Below are 22,184 nucleotides of genomic sequence, written 5' to 3' on the forward strand. Positions count from 1 at the left end.
CTAGAGACCCAGAGGCCCGCAGTGGTGCACATATGGTATCTAATGGTGAGTAACTGAGTTAATGGTGTGTGAAGGTGACCTGAATAAATATGAAATGAGAACTAATGTGGAATATGGCAAGCTGCTCCTGTAATAAATTTGGAATATTTCTGTTTTTGCATAAGTGGGTATTAGGTAACTCTCTTGTAGAGAAGCTATGTAGCCCTGAGCTCAGAAATTCTGTCAAGGACACAGGAGATCCAATGCCTTCTCTTTTGAACCTTTTTAATGAGGACACTCGCTTTCCCTTTTTCACATTCTGTTGGAATTTGGAAGATCACGTCATTCTCCTTTTACACTTCCTCTTTCTAAACTGAGAATTGCAAATGACCAAGACAGACGAGGCACTGGTGTGGCTTATCAGTTTATTTCCAACCCTTCCTTCTAGGAAAAAGAGATGCCAGTAGAATTTGACATGCCCACTTTATTTCGCTGTGGGCAAGTAGTTTATTTGCAAGCATCTGTTTAGGGCTGGATTGCTACCTGGCTTTCAATTTGCTTTTGATTGTTACAGCCATGTCAATGAAAAATAATTTGAGCATGACCCCCCCCCAAATCTACGGATATTAATTTATTGATAAAAATGAACAATACTATAATAATGTTACGTACATTCTAAAAACCTTGAAAACTACAAACAAATATTTGTCATTTTTTTCTTACATCCCCTGGATCTCCTTGTGCATCCCACTTTGGGGTGCACTTCATCAGTTAGGTTAGGCACTGTATGAGGTTCCACTGAAGCAGTGGTACCCTCCAGACAAGCCACACACCAAAAGCAAAATTCACCTTCACCTAATTTGTAAAATCAGGAAATACAGAAAGAAATTATTTTAGTTATTTTCAACATAAAAGTTTCTGTTGTTTTCAGAAGTGAAATTTTATTTTGAATCACATGGCAGGGCCCCATATCCATTTCAAAGGTGGGACTTCTCGAAGGACTTGAATCTGACCCTGTTTCCACTAGTATCTGCAGGAAAGAGTGTGACTGTCACCAAGGATAAAGTTAAGTCACGATAAGTATTCTAGCATATGAAAACTCAATCACACACCCCCCTCCCAAAAAATCTAGCATAGTGGTCACTGATTTTTGCTAAAATAGTCAATGCAGAGTTCCTTTTTTTAAAAATTTTTATTTTATAGTTGATTAACAATGTGGTGTTAGTTTCAGGTGTACAGCAAAGTACAGCAAAGTGATTCAGTTATACATATACATGTATCTATTCTTTTTCCAATTCTTTCCCCATTTAGGTTATTACAGAATATTGAGCAGAGTTGCCTGTGCTATACAGTAGGTCCTTGTCATTAAATTATTTGGGGGCCAGGTCTCCCCTGAAGTGGGCCACTTCCCATCTCTCTACACGGTTTGTTTTGCTGGATAAACATCTCTTATTCAGTATCGGTTTTGCCAGTTCTCAGACTTGTGCTTCTCTTTGTCCTGTTTCAAACCCCAGAGGTCTTTGCTTTTTGGACTCCTGACTGTTTCATTTAGCAGATACCTACTGAGCAACTTCTGATGCTGTTGATCTACACTGGTGCTCAGAGACATATATGACTAGCTCCTTGCCTTCCCCGGAAACTGGGAATCAAGTTGGGGACTTAGACACACCATGCCCTCAAGCACTGTTTAAGGAGGTGGGACCCAATATAGGGGAAAGGATGAGGGTCTGTGGGCTGGGAGACACAGTAAGTACCAGGAGAGTGGGGGAGGCAGGTGGTGCCATTAGTGATCTGCTTGAGGAAAGTGTCAAAAAGAAGGTACCATTTGAGCGCATCTGAGCCATGGGCTCAGGATGGAGGAAAGGCTTGATAAGGTTGAGAAGTCCTAAGAAAAATCCCAACCCTGGCACGGCTGTTTGTTTGCTGTTTGAGTCACTTGTCCACATCATCTCATGTAGCTTTTTTGGGCCTCTCTGGAAGGGCAGGTTATCACCTGAAGAATCCAGGTTCAAGTGGGTGAAACCACTTGCCCAGGAGCACACAGCCGGTAAATGGTAGGGCCCAGGCTGAAACCCAGGCCTCCTGACCCCGGCTCTCTCACCCTTTTCCCTGTGCCTCCCTAGGGCAGGTCATGGTGAGCGTCGGTTTGGGGGCAGAGCTTCAGAACTCGCATGGTGCCTGGGAAATGTGTGAGGGGTCGGGGAAGAGGTGTGGACTGAGTGGGAGAGAGGAGGGTACACAAAGCGAGAAGGAGAGTTTCCAAAGTGATGGACAAGCTTGAGACCTTAGCTTTATATTCCCAGTGTATTTTAATTGTTTCTGTTTTCAAACTCTTCTAAATTGGACACTTTAGCTGTTTTTCTTTTCTAAATGTATTTATTTGCAGCATTTTAGATTCAAATGTGTGTGATTAGGCTGATCCCTTTTATTTTGCAAACTTCATGTTTTCAGAAAGTCAGGAATGAAGGGAAGAAATTTCAAGAGACGTGATTTATTTCAAGGAGAGGGAAGAAGGGTATTTTTAGCTTCCCTCTTAAAATCGGTCCTTCAGTTAAACACCAATGGTTAGCTGTCCTTTGAAGGGAACATTCTCTGCTGTGCCAAAATCAGAATCTTAATCTGGACTTCCCTGGTGGCGCAGTGGTTAAGAATCCGCCTGCCAATGCAGGGGACACGAGTTCGAGCCCTGATCCGGGAAGATCCCACACGCCACAGAGCAACTAAGCCCATGCGCCACAACTACTGAGCCTGCACTCTACAGCCTGCGAGTCACAACTACTGAGCCCACGTGCCACAACTACTGAAGCCCGTGCACCGCAACAAGAGAAGCCACTGCAATGAGAAGCCCGGTCACCGCAGTGAAGAGTAGCCCCCGCTCGCCGCAACTAGAGAAAGCCCGCATGCAGCAACAAAGACCCAACGCAGCCATACATACATACATTTATTTAGTTATTTAAAAAAAAAGAAAAAAAACTTAATAAGTGCAGACAGGTTATGCCTGGCATTGGGAAGGTGGTTCCTGGTTTGATTGGAGCAGGGCAAGGAAAGAGCCCAAGAGAGGAGAGTCCTGGGTTTTAAATGGCCTGGTTTATCACATGTCAGGTTCCAGCCTTTACAACAAAGATGCGTTGACACTTGCTGTTCAGAGGGGAGAGATTATGCACATTATTACCAAAGGACACATCCATCATCATGAAGTCGTGGGTATTAATGCATATAACACTGGGCTGAGTGCCTCGGAGAGGAAATTTAACAAGCACAGCCCTTGTGCAGTAGAGCTGAAGCCTGGAAATTCAAAACAGCAAAGGAAGCAAACCTGCGAGGGCCCACCTGGAGGTGGGATCCCCTCAGTCAGGGGCCCAGCATTGAGGACAACAGACCCGTTGGTGAGTGAAGGATCTCTTCTATTCCACAGGGGGCCCTCGCACCCTCCAAGGTCAGCGGTGGGCCCTGTCTCTGCCGGGACGAAGCGCTGGGTGTTCTTTCAGAGGCCCGCAGAGAGTGGGGTGCGTGATTGTGTGTGCATGTGTGTCGGATAATGTGGTGGGAATTATGACCCCATCACGTAATAATAAAGGAGTCCCATTTGTTTCTGCGGACGCTCCTGTGAGATAATAGGGCAGGTTTGCTCCTCCCTTATTTTACGGGCAAGAAAACTGAAGCTTGGCCACTGGCCCAAAGGTCCCACAAGAAGTTACAGAGCTGGGTACAAATCCAGATTGCTTCATTCTTGACCCCAAAAGTGCCTACTAAATTTTACACAAATGTGGATGGGTCCCCAAAAGGGGCCAAATAACTTCAGATCAGTGCGGGGGCTCTTCACAGGCAATTACCAATTCCCTGCTGTCCGTACTCTAAGTGATGAAGCAGGGCTGGAACAGGTGGCCCAAGTCTGCCATCCATTCTGGGAGACGGGGCTTATGCCGAGTGCCAACTGCTGGTAAGAGCCCCCAAGCGTAAGGATCTTCAAAAAGCCCTCAGCCTTTTTGAAGCGGTGCTGTTCACCCGACATGTAACTGGTCCAACGATGAAAGAGCTTGTTGGCACATTAAATTATATCTTATTCGGAGATGTCTCCCTCCTGTGCAGACTTCGCAGTCAAGATCTGGGACAGCACCAGCGGGCACATTTGTGACCTGCCTAATCTGTTTGGCTTTCCCAGTATTCCCAAAGAGGTGCTTTTGATTATTCATTAAGGCTCCGAAGAGAAGAATACCTCCAAATACTACCGCAGAATCAAATCGTTTTATTAATTCTCCAGTAATCAGTGAAACACTAAAGGAAACTTTTCTTCAGTCCCAGACTGTGTGTTGCTGTTTCTCTACAACACGGTGGCCTGGTCTTGTGGTTTTTGTTATTCAGAATTAAATTAATGGAGCCAGTCTTGCAGCTCCCCCGACCTGACCCCCATGTTTGCAAGGTCCAAGGAGAAGCATGTGCGTATTCAGTGTAGCCTAAATCGTGTCCTTGTGTGATTCAGCAAACGCAGGCTTCCCTTTCTCATTCCAATGTGGGAGAGGCTAGCAGGAAAGTGAGGCATGTGGGAAACCGGCCCTCTTTAGAACGAAGGATGGAGGTGTGCACTGTCCCGTAGATCTGGCTCATATACAGTTTCTCTTCCTGGTTTCCCAACAAGATAGGGCTGTCTCTGTTCATCCCGCCTCCCAGATTTCTCCATGGTCGCTGCATTGAAATGTACCCTTCAGGGTGGCCAAATGTGATTTTGGAGACAGGTGTTTTCCTTTTTTTTTTTTTTTTTTCCCTGGCTGTAAGGAAATTACATGTGGAGAAGTGAGACACTGCAGGAGAGCAGTTCCCTTTCATCCTGCCTGCATCCAGGTCAGGTGTGTGTTCTGCCAGCCACCTCGTGTGTGCTTGTTCGTACATCTCGCTTCATGTGAAAGAAACTTTTTGAAATTAATAAAAAGGGTTCCTGGATAAACTATGAGTAAAAGATAGATGGACAGATACAGCTGCACTGTCCAGTAACATGACTATATGAAAGGCCCTGATTTTGGTGGAGTCAGTGACAGATCCACAGAAGCTGACACTTGAAAACAGAAAATGTCATGTTGTTTTTCGTTACTGAGAGAGACCGAAAGAGAGAGACATTTTTCCCCTTCTTGTAGAAAGAAAAATATATTAAGTGATTAAAAAGTATTAATCTAACACTTTTTGGTTTTCATGCAGTCATGTTTTTGTTCCTTATTGACACGATTGTGTAGATTTTACATACAAAGTTCAGAAAAGAAAATATTCACAGTCTGTGTTTCTTTTCTGTTATTATTATTTATTTCGTTTTGTCGTTATTGCTGAAAATAATCTTTGATCCAAAGGAGCGGGTATTAACAAATGATCCCCTACAGCTGTCAGGTGGCCCAGGTGCACCTTGGGTTTGCAGCTGGAGACCAGCCTCGGTCTGATTCTTTGGGGGAGGGGGAGGGGGAGAGTGAGTTATTGGAGAGGTGACCCCACCTGGAGACAAGCGGTCTGCCTTTTGGAACCCCTGACAGTTAGTCATTGCCCTCTTCAGTAGAGGGCCGCTCTCTGGAAAGGGGTCAGATGTGAGATTAACGATTAGTGCTAAACATCCAGGGACGGTGAGCTGGTGGGAAAGGGGACCTGAGCGGCTGTCAGCAGCCACTATGCCTCCTTTCCTTTGCAGACGAATGGGTGTTGCCCTTGGGAGAGCAGAGAGGCAGGTGCTTTCAGTCATAAATTTAAAAATCTTGCAACTCTTGGGCTCAAAGGACCTTCAAATCATCGGGCCCCTCATTTTACAAGGGAGGAATTTGAAGTTGCAGAAGATAAAGTAGGTTGTCCAGGGTTCTCTGGGTCATTCCAGAAGAACTAAAGCTTATACCCAGATGTCTTGCCTCACAACACTTCACTCTGAATAGCCTTGCACAGCCCCACCCAAGACTTCCCGTTGGATAACTTGAGAAATTCACAAGGGAGAAGTCCAGGCGGCAGGGAGGAAGGTCACGTGTGGCGTTTGCAGTTGACAGCTGCCGCAGGGTGAAAGTGCGGTTGATGAGGACGCTTTCCATCCCTGGACTTTGGCAAAGTGAGAGAACACTGAGGGAAAATGTTTGCCCACCTCCTTTTTCTCATGACTCACCAACCCAGCACCTACCTCTTCCCTCTATCTGCACTTCCCCTGCTCAGAAGCGCTTTGCCCTGTGCCTCTCGCCTTTCTGTGTTCCTGCCGTCTGATAAAGGGAGGGAAGAGAGTGATCTTGAGTCCTCTGGCCGTGGCCTTGCCACCAGTGTGCTTGGTGGAATGACAGTGTGACCCTTCCTCACTGCTCCGTGTCCCCACCTGCAGCACAAGGCCCTCTACCGCACGCTTCTTGCAGGCGTCAGTTTCCAACGTTCAGTCGTCCGCACCAAATTGTGACTTCTGTTGTATCCGTACCCCACCTGGACTAATTAACTGAATATTTTGTTTTATTATTATTTTTAATTTTTTTATAAATTTATTTATTTTATTTATTTATTTTTGGCTGCGTTGGGTCTTCGTTGCTGCGCGCGGGCTTCCTCTAGTTGCGGCGAGCGGGGGCTACTCTTCGTTGTGGTGCACGGGCTTCTCATTGCCGTGGCTTCTCTTGTTGCAGAGCACGGGCTCTAGGCACACGGGCTTCAGTAGTTGTGGCACGCGGGCGCTAGAGCGCGGGCTTCAGTAGTTGTGGCACACGGGCTTAGTTGCTCCGCGGCATGTGGGAACTTCCCGGACCAGGGCTCGAACCCGTGTCCCCTGCATTGGCAGGCAGATTCTTAACCACTGCACCACCAGGGAAGCCCTAACTGAATATTTTAAATGAACTCACTTTTAAAATAATTACTTTAGCTTTGTCCTAAGTGATTATTATCTATGAAATCACATGGATATGTTACTTAGGTTTTTCTAAACCACATATATATTTACAACTGTTAAAATTAAACATTTTTATCCATATTTCACCTAAAATCACCTTATATATGTAACCATTAAGTTGAAAGCGTGAGACCCCATAAAATACAAGCAAGAAAAACTCTTCTCCCTTGAACTGTGCAGTCTTTTCTGCCCCTTGGATCCAATTTTGGCAGGTCCTTGTAACTCTCAAATAATAAAAAACCTTTCTGTTACTTTTAGTCCCAAGAACAATCCAAGTGCAGTAATGGAAGTATCCACTTTAGTTTAATACTTGAAACTCTGAACAGCATTTCAAGTTAAGCTCCTTCCCTCCTGCCTCTAAGTGCAGCTTCGCCTGGGAAACCTGAAGGGGAGGCGGCAGGTGTGGCATCTTTGTTTCTCCAACTTGTAGGGCACCTTCTCACCCTCCCCACCGTCTTCCTACCCCCCAAACCAGCTGCTGATGTTCTCCCAACAGGTACAGTGGGGAGAGGGCCGATGTGGGGAGAGGGCAGGTAAGCTCTTACTGGCACCGTCCAGTATGAATGCTACCTAGTCCCAGCAGGTGTCTGATGCTGGACCTTCTCTCTGGCAGGACCATTGTGGGTCCTTGGGGTCCCCCCTCTTCCCACAGATCACTGATCCACAGTAATATGTTCCCTTATCACAGGCGATGCCACCTCAGACTGGTCAAGTGGCTTCCTCTTGGCACCAATTTCCGGTAGCCCACACTCCCTATGGCCCCTTGCACAGAGCCCTTCCCAGTAGGACTTAGTCTGTTGCCCTTCTGTGGGGTCCACACCTGCACCAGGAGAAACCGGCATCCATTCCTTTGAGAAATTCTGGGAGCTCTGGGAGATGCCAAAGCAGGCCCTGCTCACGATTCCTCCTTCAGGGCATCCTGTTGACCCCAGTCTCCACCCATGAGGCATTGCAGGGCTTAGGTCTGGCACTGATCTGTGTGCCTCAGAAATTCCCGGGAGTGCACGTGAAGCTCTGCAAGTGGTCCCCTAGAGGCCCTTCTTACCTGGTCAGGTAGCAGAGGGGAACAGCCCACAGCTCCCCCAGGACGGCTCCCTCCTTCCCTCTTGGGGTGTGGGGACGTGGGCTGGTTGCTCACTTTGGGGGGCCCTTGGTACCCATGTTTGACTGCTGGCCTCTGGGGCCTTGGCATAAGGGGCGAAGCAAGCCCATATGCACACTGCCCCACCTTCCACGGGGGTCCTGCTGCTCTGCCGAGGTGGTGCCCAGCCCCAGTGTTCCAGAAGCCGTCCCTGGAGACACACAGGACACTCCTGCACAGCGGCCAGGCCGCCTTTGCCATCAGACAGCATCTGATTGCGGGGCGCGGGCCAAAGCCCATCAGAATATCATCTCCTCCGCTTTGTCGGGAGTGGATGAGTCTCTCGGGTCAAGTCCGTTCCATCCACAAGTCGCTGACCCTGTGGAGGTCCTATAGAAAATGCAGCTTCCGATTTGCCAGGCAACCTCTTGGTTTTCTAACCTTCCATCGTGACAGCTCTCTCTTTGTCACGGGACAGTCTGTTTCTGTGATTACTGCCCAGACAGACTGATTAGCGGAGCTCCTGAAAGAGCCTGGTTACACATTTAGGCCGCAGTGGTCTGTTTTCAACCTTTCAGCCTGTTTTCTGAGCACAGTCGCGTAGTCGGTGGGGGGGGGTGGGGGTGGGGCTTTGTGGCTTTCAGGCTGGAGCAGAGTGAGGGGTAACATTATCCCTAAGTGACTGAGTCTGCATTGGTGAGGAGACAAGCCAGCTTTACAGTTTGAAGACCTCCTGCCCGTCACAAAGCAGAAAGGAGGTCGTGTCGAAGGGCTTCTTGTTTTTACAAACTGGCTGGCACATCCCCAGGGCCCTTTAAAAGGCATTCGTTAAGTAGCAGAAAGCTCCAGTGCTAAGGCAGAGAGATCCCGGAAACCTGCAAGTGCTGGGAACGGGGAAGCATACTAACTCACCAACTGGTTCTGAGGGCAGGATCTGGAGGGGGGGGCGCTGGGCGGTGACTCGAAGGCTCTAGCCACCCCCGGACTCATCGCTAGGTTGTCCCATTTGATGGTTCAGGGCAGTATTAGCACTCTGTGTTTTAAACTGAGAGTATGTATTTCAACAGTTTTTACATACATTTCATTATTCCCATTTCTAGCCCAGCACAGATAGTCAGTGTCTAATAGAACTAGGAAGTGATATTATCCCCTGTTTGCAGATCCATCAAGTTGCAAAAAACAGGGCTGATGGCTCTTTCCACATTACTCATGTATTTAGCCTCAGAAATCTCCCAGTTTCTTTATTTAGGCCAGAGACCAAAATCTTCACCTGACCAGACAGTGGAGAATAATAAGTCAAGGGCTCTTGAAGATGCTTTCCTTTTCACTCACTCTGTTCTTTTGTCCTCCGTCCCAAACACAAAGGTAGGTAGGCTCTAGACCACTCCTGTCATACTTGAGGGCAGCCTTACATACGACTAACTCTTCACCCACTGCTCTAGATGAGTTGTAATTTATACCAGGTGAGGTCCAGTCAAGAATAAGTATCTATTTAAAATAGATAACCAACAAGGACCTACTGTATAGCACAGGGACCTCTGCTCAGTATTCTGTAATAACCTACATGGGAAAAGAATTTGAAAAAGCATAGATACATGTCTATGTATAACTGAATCACTTTGCTTACACCTGAAACTAACACAACATTGTAAATCAACTATAGTCCAATATAAAATAAAAAATCTTCTAAAAAAGAGTAAGTGTGGAGCCCAATCCAGCAAAAAGAAGTAGAGTCCCTTCTTTTTATTGCCCGTGGGCCCATAGCTGGACTGCCGGCCAGGCTGGAGACGAGAGCAAGTTTCCTCTTGTTGTTATTCCCCCTGTAATTATTGAGCACCATCTTGTCTCCTAGAGAGGTAAGGATCTGGGGGGAGGAGGAGGAGTGAGGGGTGGGTAGGCTTTAAGAATCTTAGCTTCCTGGAGTCTTCCAGAGCCCTACGAGGCCTGAGTGGGACAGAGCAAGGACCCACACACACCCACCTTAACCTTGGGAGGTTACTTGAAATAAATGAGCCAAGGACTGCAAAGACTTGAAATTATTCTGTAATATAAATTGTTTCTGCTTCACTGCTGAAATTCACAGAGATTTGCATTTTAGAACTTGACTTCTAATCTTGGAATAAAAGAATTTTTCATCTTTGTTGAATTTTCGACTTCAGGAGCAGGCAGGTGAGGTAGTTTCTTTTTGTCTGTCTCTTGCTCCCTCCCTTTCTTTGACCTCACAACTCAAGAGAGAACCTTATACTTGGTAGCTCTGTTGAAAGGAAGATGAATCAACCATGAAATACATCTTTTAAGGTTTGCAACTCTCTTTTTATTTTATTTTGATTCAAATACATCCTTAGGTGAAGTCACGGACCTTAAGCTCATTTGCTGGGAGCAGGTTTTGACGTAGAAGAACTTGGCTCCTGAAACAGGGTGGGAAGGTGGGCGGGGCTACAGTAGGTGGGAGGAGCTGGGCCGTGCCTGAGACATCTTTTCCTGTAAGTGCCTTGTTGTTCCGTGCGCCCTCTTAGTCTTCTTCATGCAGCCAGTGTGGGTTTACCGAGCACCTGCTCTGTGCCAGGTGTCTGCGGTCACAGAACCTACAGTATCCTGACCTTCAGAAGTTCACAGTCCCATTGCGTGGACACATAGAGTGACAGCGCAGCCCAAAGGGGCCAAGCAGGAAGATACCAAGGGTACACAGGAGGCGGTAGCTAACTTCCCCTGGGTGAGCCCAGGAATGCCGACTTGTAAAGGATGAGGGGGAAGGAGTCCATTCAGGAGAGAAAAGGAAGGAGGAAAGAAGGGCGTCTCAGGGGAAGACGATGCGATGGCAGGCCAGACACGTGCGAGAGAGCAGGAGAGGTTCGGGAATATGGAGTAAGTTGTAGGGGGACCTGAAGCAAAGGAGGAGAGGGCATGGCCGGAGGTGAAGCTGGTGAGCCTGTAGAAGCCCATGGTTGTGAAGATCCTCGTGTGTGCAGTTGGGGAGGTGGTCTCTCATTGCCATGAGGAGCCTTTGAAAACTTTTTTTTAGGGAGAGAAAGTCTTTTTTTAATTAATTATTTATTTATTTATGGCTGTGTTGGGTCTCTGTTTCTGTGCGAGGGCTTTCTCTAGTTGTGGCAAGTGGGGACCACTCTTCATCGCGGGGCGCGGGCCTCTCACTATCGCGGCCTCTCTTGTTGCAGAGCGCAGGCTCAGTAATTGTGGCTCACGGGCCCAGTTGCTCCACGGCATGTGGGATCTTCCCAGACCAGGGCTCGAACCCGTGTCCCCTGCATTGGCAGGCAGATTCTCAACCACTGCACCACCAGGGAAGCCCCCTGAAAACTTTTATAGAGGGGAACTAAATCTTCAGTTTTGGGAACTGTGGCACTGGGGAGGGTGGATTGAAGGACTGAGATCCTAGAAATCGTGTCTTAGCCCAGAGCTTCTAGAAAGGGGGCCTGAGACAAAGATTGATATATTACTACTTGTTGGGGAAGGGGGTGCAAGCCCAGGGCTGTAAGGATGAAGGGAAGGGGCCAGGAGAAGTACCAGATGGATGCAGGCTGGCTCCTGCTTCACCAGAAGCCACACAGACACAGCAGCATGGGCGCTGGGCACTCTGGACCCCCTGGAAGGTTTGCAAGGAGGGACGGACTCTTACCTTGGCATAGTCTGTAGAGGAGAGAAAAGAGCCTCCCTCCCGTTTCCTGCTTCTCTTTGGCCCTGGTTCACGTCACAGGGAACTGGCGTCCCATACATCTGGGATGCTATTTGGGGATGGAGGTCCCCCCCAACCCATGCCCCTCATCCCTGGTGTAGCTTCTTCCCAGTCTGACAGCAGAGGGGAGCCTGGCTTGTGTGAGCACCAGCTGAGAAAGAGAAAGAAGAGCAGGCAGTCCGGGGAATCTGAGAAGGCTCGTAAGGGGTGTCACCATTCAGACAAGAAGCGCCGCTCAGAGACGAGGACAGCGGTCCAAGCAGGAGGGGATGGATGCCGGAGTGAATGGAGGAGGCTGGAGTAGAGAAAGATGTACAAGATCTTCATTCTGTAGAGGCAACAAGCCCAGCCCCAGCCTTTCAGGGAGATACATCACAGTAGCAATCAGTAAGGGCTTCCGTGCCTAGTGTGGGGTGAGGCATACTCTATGGCCTTGTGGTTTCCTAAAGAAAATATATGATTCATCATTGTGTATTCATTCATAAAGTCATGGAATAAACCAATTCCTGTATTTGCCAGGGAAGAAGAGGAAGCTACTATAAAAATGGTTAAAAATCCATGATGCTCAAAATAAAGAATCTGATCACAAGTGTACTTGTCAGGATTCTTTCTGCTGAAATGGCAGAAGCCCAGCTTTCCTAGCTTAGGATTGGGGGACTCTCAGAACCCAGGGAAGGGCAGGCATGCCCTGGGCAGAGATGTAACTGGAACAGTGGACCAATACCCTGCTGGGACATGCACCCTCTCACACTTGACCTTCTCTTTGTGACGACTTTCTTTTTCTCTGTCTGGAGCCTGACCTTCATGCAACGGGACTGATGCTGGCTTTGGCAGCCTGGTTACCCACTCACTGCTTTGGCTCTGGAGAGGGACTGGCTCTTCACACCCATTCAGCCCTTCCTGGGAAGGACGCCCACTGGCTTAGCACTTACCAGGCGCTCTCCATGGACCAACTAACTCTGTGCAGGGCAGCAGAATTATTATCTTTTAAATGGGAGGCCACAAGGTGCCATGTGGATGAGGGGAAGGAGGGTCCAGGAGAAGGGAGGTGCATATCTGCCATGGGGAGCAAGGGTGTTGATGGGAAGGAAAGTACATAATGTCCACTGCAATCCAAAGCTCAGAACGCTACCATTCGCCAAAGAGCCTTCCTGTACCCCTGATTCACCAGCTGGAAAAGAAAAGGGCTCCAGATTGTGCGGTTCTGCCTTCTACCTCTCCCCCTGCTAAGGCCTCAAGCGAGTGTTGCTTTAGATTGAATTGTTTTCCTAAAGCTCTCCATTCAAGCTCTGAATATCTTACGACCAGTTCTGCAAACAAAGCTGCCGCCAGCTACACACTGAAAGCCCTGCTCCTTGGCCCCAGCGTGTTCTCTCCTTTTCCTTAGCATCTTCCCATCCCCTGCCTCCTAATGAGTGTAGGTAGATTTAAATGAGTTTAGGTAGATTGAAATTGTAATCAGTTTGATGGGTTGTATTTAATGGGAATTTAAATTGCACTGAAGACCGAGAGCATTGAGGGGCTGCAGGCTGCTAGCTGGGGCCTTTTGGAGGCATCTCTCACCCCCGAGACAGGGGTGGTGGCATGCTGCGGCGTGGTGACTCGCTGCAAGCCCTTTTGGACTGTGTCTCAACAAGTGTGTAGGTGATGGGGTTTATGGTGGAGACGATTTTCTCTGACCTTGGTCTCTTAAGTCAGAGGAGGAAAGCTTTCTGGAGAGTGATATTGATCCAGTTCCGGGGTGTCACCTTGACCGTGGGCCTGGATGTCCAAAATCAGGAGGGGAAGGGTCCCTTTTGCACACATACCCCTCCCACTGGGGGCCTTCCCGTGGGTGGGGAAAGGCAGGCGAGGACCATGATTAATTTACAAAACTGCAGCGCCTTCTTTCTTTTTTTTTTTTTTTCTTAATTTTTATTTTATATTGGAGTATAGTTGATTCACAATGTTGTGATAGTTTCAGGAGTACAGCAAAGTGATTCAGCTATACATATACATGTATCTATTCTTTTTCAGATTCTTTTCCCATATAGGTTATTACAGAATATTGAGTAGAGTTTCCTGTGCTATGTAGTAGGTCCTTGTTGGTTATCTATTTTATATATAGTAGTGTGTATATGTTAATCCCAAACTCCTAATTTATCCTTATTTCTTAAACACAAAAGATAGCATTTTCCGTTGAGGAGAGACGGAGATCCTTTGAACCTCTTCTTGGCAAAAACTAGGTCCTTCAGTGAGATGGCAGTGGTGCAAGCTTTGGTGTCATACCGCTGGTTTCTGTTCTTTCTTGATTGCATGTATTTTAATTTTTCTATTTTAATTGTGAAGTATATCAAATATGCCCACCACCCAGATGTATAGATGTTCATATTGTCCAGTAGTTTTCTTAAGAGAAAAATGATATAGTTCAAATGTCATGAAAGCTCCATCCACCTCCCCAAACCCGCCCTTCCCTCCTCAGTGATCAATAGCTGGAAGTTTGTATCTGTCATCCCCATGCATATTTTTGTAGTTAACTCCAAATGCCCATATGTAAAAATATTGTTGATATGCATATCACTGACTACTCCTGCTTTGCATGGTTAAAAAATGGCATCAAGCCACACAGATTCTTCTGCAATCCGTCCCAGCACCACTGCTCACTTGTAGAAACCACGGACTCATTTTATCACCTTTTTGAGCTGCAGGCAGATTGTTAAGCTCTGGTTGTGTTCATCCTGGCACAGTCCAAGTGAGCGAGGATCAAAGCCTGGACAGGAGGAGACAATTTGATATTACGGAGGCAGAATCAGCAGGGCTTTGTGACTAATTTGATGTGTGGAATGCCAAGTGTGATTCTGGTACCTGGCTAGGAGACGAATGCCAATCCCTGAGATCGGGAGCCTGGGGGTAGGGTTTCTGGTCTGGGAAAGTAAGGCACTGAATGACCCGTTAAGGCGTGGAAGTGTCCGTGGCAACCCAGGAGGGGAGGTTCGGGAGGCAGTTGGATTTTGGGAAATTCAGGCAGTGGTTTGGAGCTGGCGATGCCTCTTTGGGTTCCCTTCGCATCCGGTGAGCATTCACTTTGGGAAGGAAGGTGGCGGCTCACCCTGGGGAATCGCCCTGGCCAGATTTCTTCGGAATTCTGACAAGTGGCAACGAGAGACCTGAGGTGGAATCACTTCATTGTCGTGTCATCTTGAAAGGTTAGGGTTATATCTGAAACATTTCTTTTTCCCTCTAATAACCTGTTGTGATTTCCTCCTTCATGAAATTACAGAAATCCTCTCTGAAAGGAATTTCTGCTTTCAGACTTTACCGTGCCTTCTTGTTAATAAGTTCATAGACTTTATCAGCCTTGGCATATACTTCTTTCTCTTTGCCTGAACTTGCCCCCTTGTTAAACTTCAAGGAGCCCCAACCTTTTCTGGGATGGATGGCAGGACATGTGTCTTCCCAGGCGTTTGGTGTGGGAATCCTAACCTTGAGTTTGTCTGCAAGTGAGTATTCATCTCCAGGTTAGGACCTGGGTGATCATTCACTGTTCTCCTTTGTCGCTCTCTGCGGACCTGGCTCAGGGGCTGTTGGTCCATCCTGACTAGTGAGCAGCTGGTTTTTCACAGGGAAGTGTCTCTATTTGCTTTATTAAAGAAAAGATGCCTGCCCCCACCCCCATCCCTGCCAAAAGCCCTGCATGACATCCTGACAGGCCTCCCTTTAGATGGGAGGGATCCACCCAGAGTAGCCCAAACAAAAGAGTTGGGGAGGAGAGGGGGAAGTTCGGGCATCTGCTATTATTCTAAGGATCCAGACAGACTCGGGCCGATGGGGTGGGACCCAGAAGCACCTCTGGGCCCTGCTTTTCTCTCTTCTGTCTCTCTGCTTTCCTTTCTCAGTCTCTCCTCTCTTCCTCTCCCTTCGTCCTCCACCTTTTACCTTTCTTTCCATCCCCTCTTCTAACTCTCTCCTTCCCCTCCCTCCCCCCTCATCAGTGTGTCTCCCCCTCCCCCATCTTTCTCTCTCCCTCCTCTTTCCCCCTCCCCTCCTCTTCCCCCTCCCCTCCTCCCCCTCCTCTCTCCCCATCCCCCTCCTCTCTCCCCATCCCCCTCCCCCCTCCTCTTTCCCTTCCTCCTCATCTCTCCCCCTCCCCTCCTCTTTCCCCCCTCCTCCTTCCCCCTCCCCCTCCTCTTTCCCCCTCCCCCTCCTCTTCCCCCTCCCCCTCCTCTCCCCCTCCCATCCTCTCCCCTCCCCCTCCTCCTTCCCCTCCTCTTCCCCCTCCCCCTCCTCTTTCCCCCTCCCCTCCTCTCTCCCCCCTCCCCTTCTCTCTCCCCCCTCCCCTCCTCTCTCCCCCCTCCCCTCCTCTCTCCCCCTCCCCCTCCTCTTCCCCCCTCCCCTCCTCTTTCCCCACTCCGCCTTTCTCTCTCTTCCTCCCCCTTGCTCTCACCCTCTCCCTCCACCTCCCCCCTCCTTCTCCCCTCCTCCCTCCCCACCCCTGCGCTCTTTCTATCACACTCACAGGGGGAATGTCTAGGTCGCAGTCACTCCAGGTCCCTCTTATTACCCATTATGCATCTTTGTCTCCCTCTTCTCCTTTCAGCTCTTACCTGGTTCTCTTCTCACCCCCACCCCCAAGACTGGCATCTGACTTCCCCAGAACTTGCATCTGGTCCGTAACTGCTCGGACTCCAACACTGCATGACCTTTTTGCTCCAAAACCCCAGCCGTCTGTCAGTCATCTCTCTGTGAGCAGGATTCTGAGCTCCTGAGAGAGGGTCTGACTAGCTCAGCTCATTGTCCTGAGCCCGGCCACACTGTCCCAGGCTGCCGGCCAGCTTGGGGATGGGTCCCCCTCAGGTCAGACACACCCTGGGCCGGTCAGGAGTGGCAGGGGGTGGGCAGGGTTACAGAAGCCCTTGCCTACCTACCAGGGGCTGGGGTGGAGGTAGAGCCCCTGAGAAGGGGGTTTGTGGGCTCAGGAGTAATCAGGTCCCTCTAGCACAAAAACTGTGTCATAGACCCCCTCCAATTAACTCACACCAGGAAGATGATCCTAAATTTGGCTCAAGCTGAATGGGAGTCATGGTTTATAAACTGTTCCTAGTCACCTCTGCACGAATGGAAGGGTATACATCTCTGAGGTAATGAATTTAGCATCTTCCAGCCACGCCGAACGTGGCATGAAATTAGACTTTAAGTCGGAATGTTCATTTTATTCCCACAGTAGGGTGCAGGGGTGGACTTGATTGATTCCAAACAAAAGAAAATCATTCAGTGCATAAAATGGAGACTGTGGACTGTACTGGTTTTCCAGTCATGAAGACTTTGGATACAGGATTTGAAACATGTATCCCCCAAAGTTGAGTGCTTTGTAATATTCTCACCTGCGAGATGTAGGCAGAGGGTAGACCCTGAACCGGGCTCGGGATGCCTGGAGCTGCCCTACCAGGTCAGAGTGAGGGCCCCGCGCCCCCGGGGTGTTGCTGCCCCTCCTCTCTTCGGCGCCAGCTTCCCCATCATGTGCTCTGCGGCTGCTGGTGCCACACCCGCGTGTCCCTTGCGGTCTTAAGTCACAAAACCGGCGATTATTACACTTTCCTGGAGTGTGTGAAAACAGGCTTCAAATGGGAAAAACCCTGTCCCACTTTTATACAACTGGAAAACATTACAGAACTTGAATCTTTCAAATGTCCAAAAAAAAAAAAAACCCCAAAAGACAACCCACAAAATCCAGCTTGTGTGACTTAGTCACACGGAAACGTGAAGAGGAAGGGAAAGGGAGCTTGCTTCCTCCTTGCAGGTGGTTTTGATTTAGAAAATGTGCCTCGAAATTCAGTACCTACCAACACAGAGGAGAGGTTTTGTTTTGCTTCTAAGAAAAGTAAAACTACTCTTGAATGTTTTCAGGGCTCATCAGAGTTTCCATTTAACATTTTTTCCACTTTTGTCTACCTGGATATTCTCATTATCTCGGCATCTGCTGAGTCAATCAGGGTATACTGTGGGAAACTCTCATCTCCCCATGATCCGAATTAGGTGGGATCCAGTTCTGACAACATGAGTTAATCATCACTAGAAATACTGGCAAGAGCTGCGGATGTTTGCGTTCCTCGGGGACAGTTTAGCGTCTCCAGATAAATATTCCAATCCAACTGACTGCCTTCTCTGAGCTTTCCTTCACCAAACTTACTCCCCCATAAGGAGGACAAGCCAAAAGCAAAGTGTTGGGTCCCCGGTAATTTACAAGGCTAGGACAATACTTCAAAATACCAATACTTCAATTGGTCTCGCCATCGTTGGTATTCAGTAGTATGTCGCTATAGGATATGTTTCTTCTTGCAGAATTGTACAGTATCCATGTGACTGTTTTTACCCTCAAAATCCAGTCAGATTACTTTTCAAAGAAGTTTTAGGAATTGGGTTGCCAAATTCATGCAGTCTCCATGTTAAGAGCTCCTGTCTCTGTGGCCTCCAGCTATGAGGCAGGTTTTTATGAGAACGAAAAGAGAAATACCTTCTCCTTGTGTCCCCTCTTTAGAATAAGAAGCTCTACTTGGACATCATTCACACGTACACGGAAGTGCACGCGACTGTTTACGGCTCCAGCACAAAGAACATTCCCAGTTACGTGAAAAACCACGGGATCCTCAGTGGACGGGACTTGCAGTTTCTTCTCCGAGAAACCAAGGTAAGTTTTTTGTAGTTTTGTAAAACTGCATCAGTATTCTTGTGCGGAGGTTTGTTTCTCTCACCATTGCAAATGGGATCAGAATCTTCGGTGCTTTCTTTTCAGTGGTACCGTTGATCTTCACGTCATTGCTGGGCAGTGGTTTTCTAGACTAGCTGTAGCTTAATAGTTAGCAAATTGTGAAAGGAGGTTGCTACCATTTAAAACTTATTTACTGAGGACCTGCTTTGTGCCAAGAAGCATCAAGTGAGGGGCTGGGGACATGGTGGCAAACAGGAAAAGTAGGGTATCAGACGTTCTCAGAGAGCAGCAGCTTTCCCAGCAAGACTGGGGCACTTAACTCCTCCACCTCTCCAATCACCCCTGTTCAAGGAACCCGTCCCCCAACTAGCTTTTCATCACACCTGCTTGTTCAGAACTTTTGTACTGAACACTGGAGAAGTTCAGACAAGGGAAGAGTCCTTGGGGGCTCAGGGAGCAAGGAAGGCATCGTGAGAGCTGTGAGAGATGAAGGATGCAGGTGTGGAGGCACCTGGCATTTGGCACAGACGGCAGTGAGTCAGGTGGTGGAGGTGGAGATGACACACCCAGGAGAGTCAAGAGACCAACCCAGCGAGTCTGTGTGTCGGGAAATAGTGGAAGATAAAATTTGAGAAGGGGCTGAGGGTCTGAATGTCACAGATGTAGAATTCAGGCCACGTGGTGTGGGTAGGTGGGTAGGAGCAACTGATGGATGGTCGTTTCAGTAGCATGATGAGTGTGGTGTTTTCACATCCTGGGGGTGTCCACCCAGTGGTCTCTGCCCTTCCTATAATTCTGCCATGAACGCATCCGGTGAGGTTAGGGGACCTGCAAATAGATCAGTGTTGGGCCTTGAAGGGTTGGTTGGCACGTTGATGTATTCCTCATGTTTATTAACAAGCTCTTTTTAAAAAAAATTAAACGTATATATCTTAAAAATCTTTCCGTATCAGAAATAGCTGGGCTAAAGGATATATACATTTGTAGTTTTAAAGGTTATAGCCAAAATGGCTCCGCAGATATTATACAGTCTATCAGTCAGTGCTTGTTACCTTTCTCTCTTTATGAGTGAGGTAGAGCAGCTTTTCGCATGTTTATGGCATAGATTGCTGATTCCTGCCTCTAAATGCTACACGTTCTTTAGGTAAAATACTGCAATCCATTAAAAGGGTTATGGTATTGAACACGATAACATCACAGGTATTAGACACATATATCAGACTTCAGTAAATTATTTAGATAAGTAAAGAGGATTGCAATACATATCATGAAAATTCATGTTTATTAATAAGCTCTTATTTGTGAATTTTACAAATATGTCTCGAGCAGCTCCTATGTGCCAGGCATCATGCAAGGGATACAGGAGCAAAGAAAACAAGCATGATCCCTGCCCTGCATTATCAATAGTGAATTGTTCAGCTCTGGTCCTGACTTCATTTTCATTGTCAAGGTAGAGGAGAGACGCTAAGCGGATGAGCTTCTGTGGCATCGTAGCATTTCTGATCAGTGTGTGTGATACTTCAGTGTGGGAAAGCACATTCACATATGCTGTCCTGTTTACTTCTCACCACAGCCTTCAGAGGTAGGCAGGGCAGGTATTACTGTTAACTTTATTCTGAACAGGAGGAAATAGACTAGAGAGTTGGGCTTGTCCATTGTCACTGAGGTCACCCTGGAGGTAACCCTGACTCGTGATTTTTTTATTGCAAGTGAAAGGTCTGCTAGGCCCTCGACGTACCAGCCTCATGAAAAAAACATACAAACTTAAGAACATTCAGTGGATACTCACAAGCCAAAAGAATCTGCATCTCCTTTCTGCCTCAGTTTCTCCGTAGGTAAATGCATTTGATCATTTCTACCTCCCAAGTCATGTGTGTGATGCCGTGAATAAATTCACTTGATAAATTTCTCTCCTTGGCCAAAGATCTGGTTTGTTTCATTAAGACTTTATTTCCTTACAAGGTCATCTGCAGTCTGATGATGGTGGCCATCACCAGAGCTCCCCGGTTTGTACTGTTTGCTTTCCGTTCACCTTCTGTCTTAGGAGGACATTTTAGAATCATTAGAAAGTCCGGGCTCTTTAGCCGCAATGCTATTTTTGCTTCATTTTCCTTTTCCCCGCATCAGATTGTGGGAAAAGCTCAAGCTCCTTTAAAATTACAGTTGGCCGCGCTGCTTCTCTGTCGTCACTGCCCCACACGCTTCTATTAACCCAGCTGTGCGAATGTCTTACTCAGCCTTGCAAATCTTAAAAGAACACTTACTTACAGACCATCCACTTACCCTGTCAGAGAATGAGAGGTAGGCCGAAGCTAAGGTCCCTGATGTCTGGAGAGCAACAGAGAAGAGGCCTGAAAGGCCCAGGCCATGAGGTCGGAGATTGCCCGAGATTACCCAAGGATTACAGCTGGAATTTTGAGTGTAAGGGTCATCTGTTTATCCTTGAAAAACTGGTACTTTCAGAGGATGTCACTGATCCCATTTGGTATTGCCTGTTCACAGGACTAGAATATATGAAAGGACTCCGAGTGGAATTATGGCTGAAACGGTCAGCAAATATGATGAAAATGAGGCAGTGTGTCGCTGAGGCTCCCCTTCTACCCAGAACCCCGCAGCAGTACTGAAATGAATGAATCTTGGGCTTTGGAATAATGACACTAAAGACTAGTCAGGCTTTGCATTTATAACCCTTTCTGCCTCTAACTCCTTCCTCGGTGTCTCTGAGCAATTTAAAAGTGATTTATTCCAATCCACATCGAAAGTGCGGAACTGGGGATGCAGAGAAGCAAATGTGTGTGGAATGAATGGGGTTTGCACGTTCCTCAGACTCGTTATGGGAGAGGGAAGCAAGTCGGGTGCCCCTCAAGGTCTAGAGACATATTGAAATGATTGATGCATAATCAGCTTTTGACTTATTATTTTTCTTTATGAGCCATCTTTGATTCTCTGCACCAAGCCCAGAAAACTGTCTCCTCGGCAGAATTGTGTCCCTGCGTGCGAGGAGGGGCCCTCATGAAGGGCCCACAGAACCTACGGAGACAGGAGGGATTCAGTGTAACCCTCAAGTCGGGGCTCAGGAGCTGGGAAGTTGTTGAATGTAGAAGACTCTTCTAATCGGCATATAAATGTGGATGAATTCATTATTTATCAAAAGACCAGAGACGAGTCATTCGGGCCAGCAAACTCCAGGAGAGCAATTTAAGCCAGCAAATAAGGACGGAACTGGGGTGGCGTGTTTTTATTTTTGGCTTCAGTCCCCATCTCTCTTAACATGATTTCTTTCTTCTCCTTCCTAATTTTCCCCTCCCTGTGCCCACCTCCCCGAGTCTCACCAGGGGAATTTCCTTACAGATTGGGGCATTTGCATCCCACGCTGGCTTGGAGGAGCATTTGGAGTGAGCCCAAACGGGTACCTCCCTTTCTGACAGTGAGAGTCGAGAACAAATCTGGCTGTGGGAAAGCAGAGGAAGAAGCAGCTGCTTCTCCTGCTGTTGCCACACACCTTTTCTGCCCACAACTCTGGCCATTTCCCCCTCCAGCCCTTGGATGGGGGCATGGCGGCCCTGTTTCCCTCCCATGTCAGCTCAGCAGCTTAGCTGTGGGACTCGCCTAGAAGCCCGGGCAGGGTTGGAAGATAGGCAGTATGTACTACTGTCCCTGTTCTATTCCATCCTCGGGTCTGACCCCCCCTATCAACCGTGGCTCTTCCCACAAGCTTGGATGTGGTTACACAAGCTCTCTCAGAAACCCAGGGCCCAAGGCAGCCACGACCAGTGGACCAGACGCTCTTGCGGCTCCATGAGAACCCAGGGGCTCTGCTTGTTCTGTTGACAGGTACCTTCTCAGGGCCTGGCTTATAGAGGCCTTC

At 48.0% G+C, this 22,184-nt stretch overlaps 1 protein-coding gene across 5 annotated transcripts in view; it reads left to right on the forward strand.

The window, feature by feature from the left end:
• Window positions 1-22,184, forward strand: part of MGAT5 (alpha-1,6-mannosylglycoprotein 6-beta-N-acetylglucosaminyltransferase) — a 357,980-nt gene that overhangs the window by 299,499 nt on the left and 36,297 nt on the right. For all 5 annotated transcript variants that reach the window (XM_036858870.1, XM_036858869.1, XM_036858871.1 and 2 more), the window contains one exon: window positions 18,146-18,295. In XM_036858870.1, the coding sequence (XP_036714765.1) occupies window positions 18,146-18,295 (150 nt within the window). The remainder of the gene's footprint in view (window positions 1-18,145; window positions 18,296-22,184) is intronic.

Source organism: Balaenoptera musculus, chromosome 7 (assembly GCF_009873245.2).
Source record: "Balaenoptera musculus isolate JJ_BM4_2016_0621 chromosome 7, mBalMus1.pri.v3, whole genome shotgun sequence".
NCBI classification, from domain to species: Eukaryota; Metazoa; Chordata; class Mammalia; order Artiodactyla; family Balaenopteridae; genus Balaenoptera; species Balaenoptera musculus.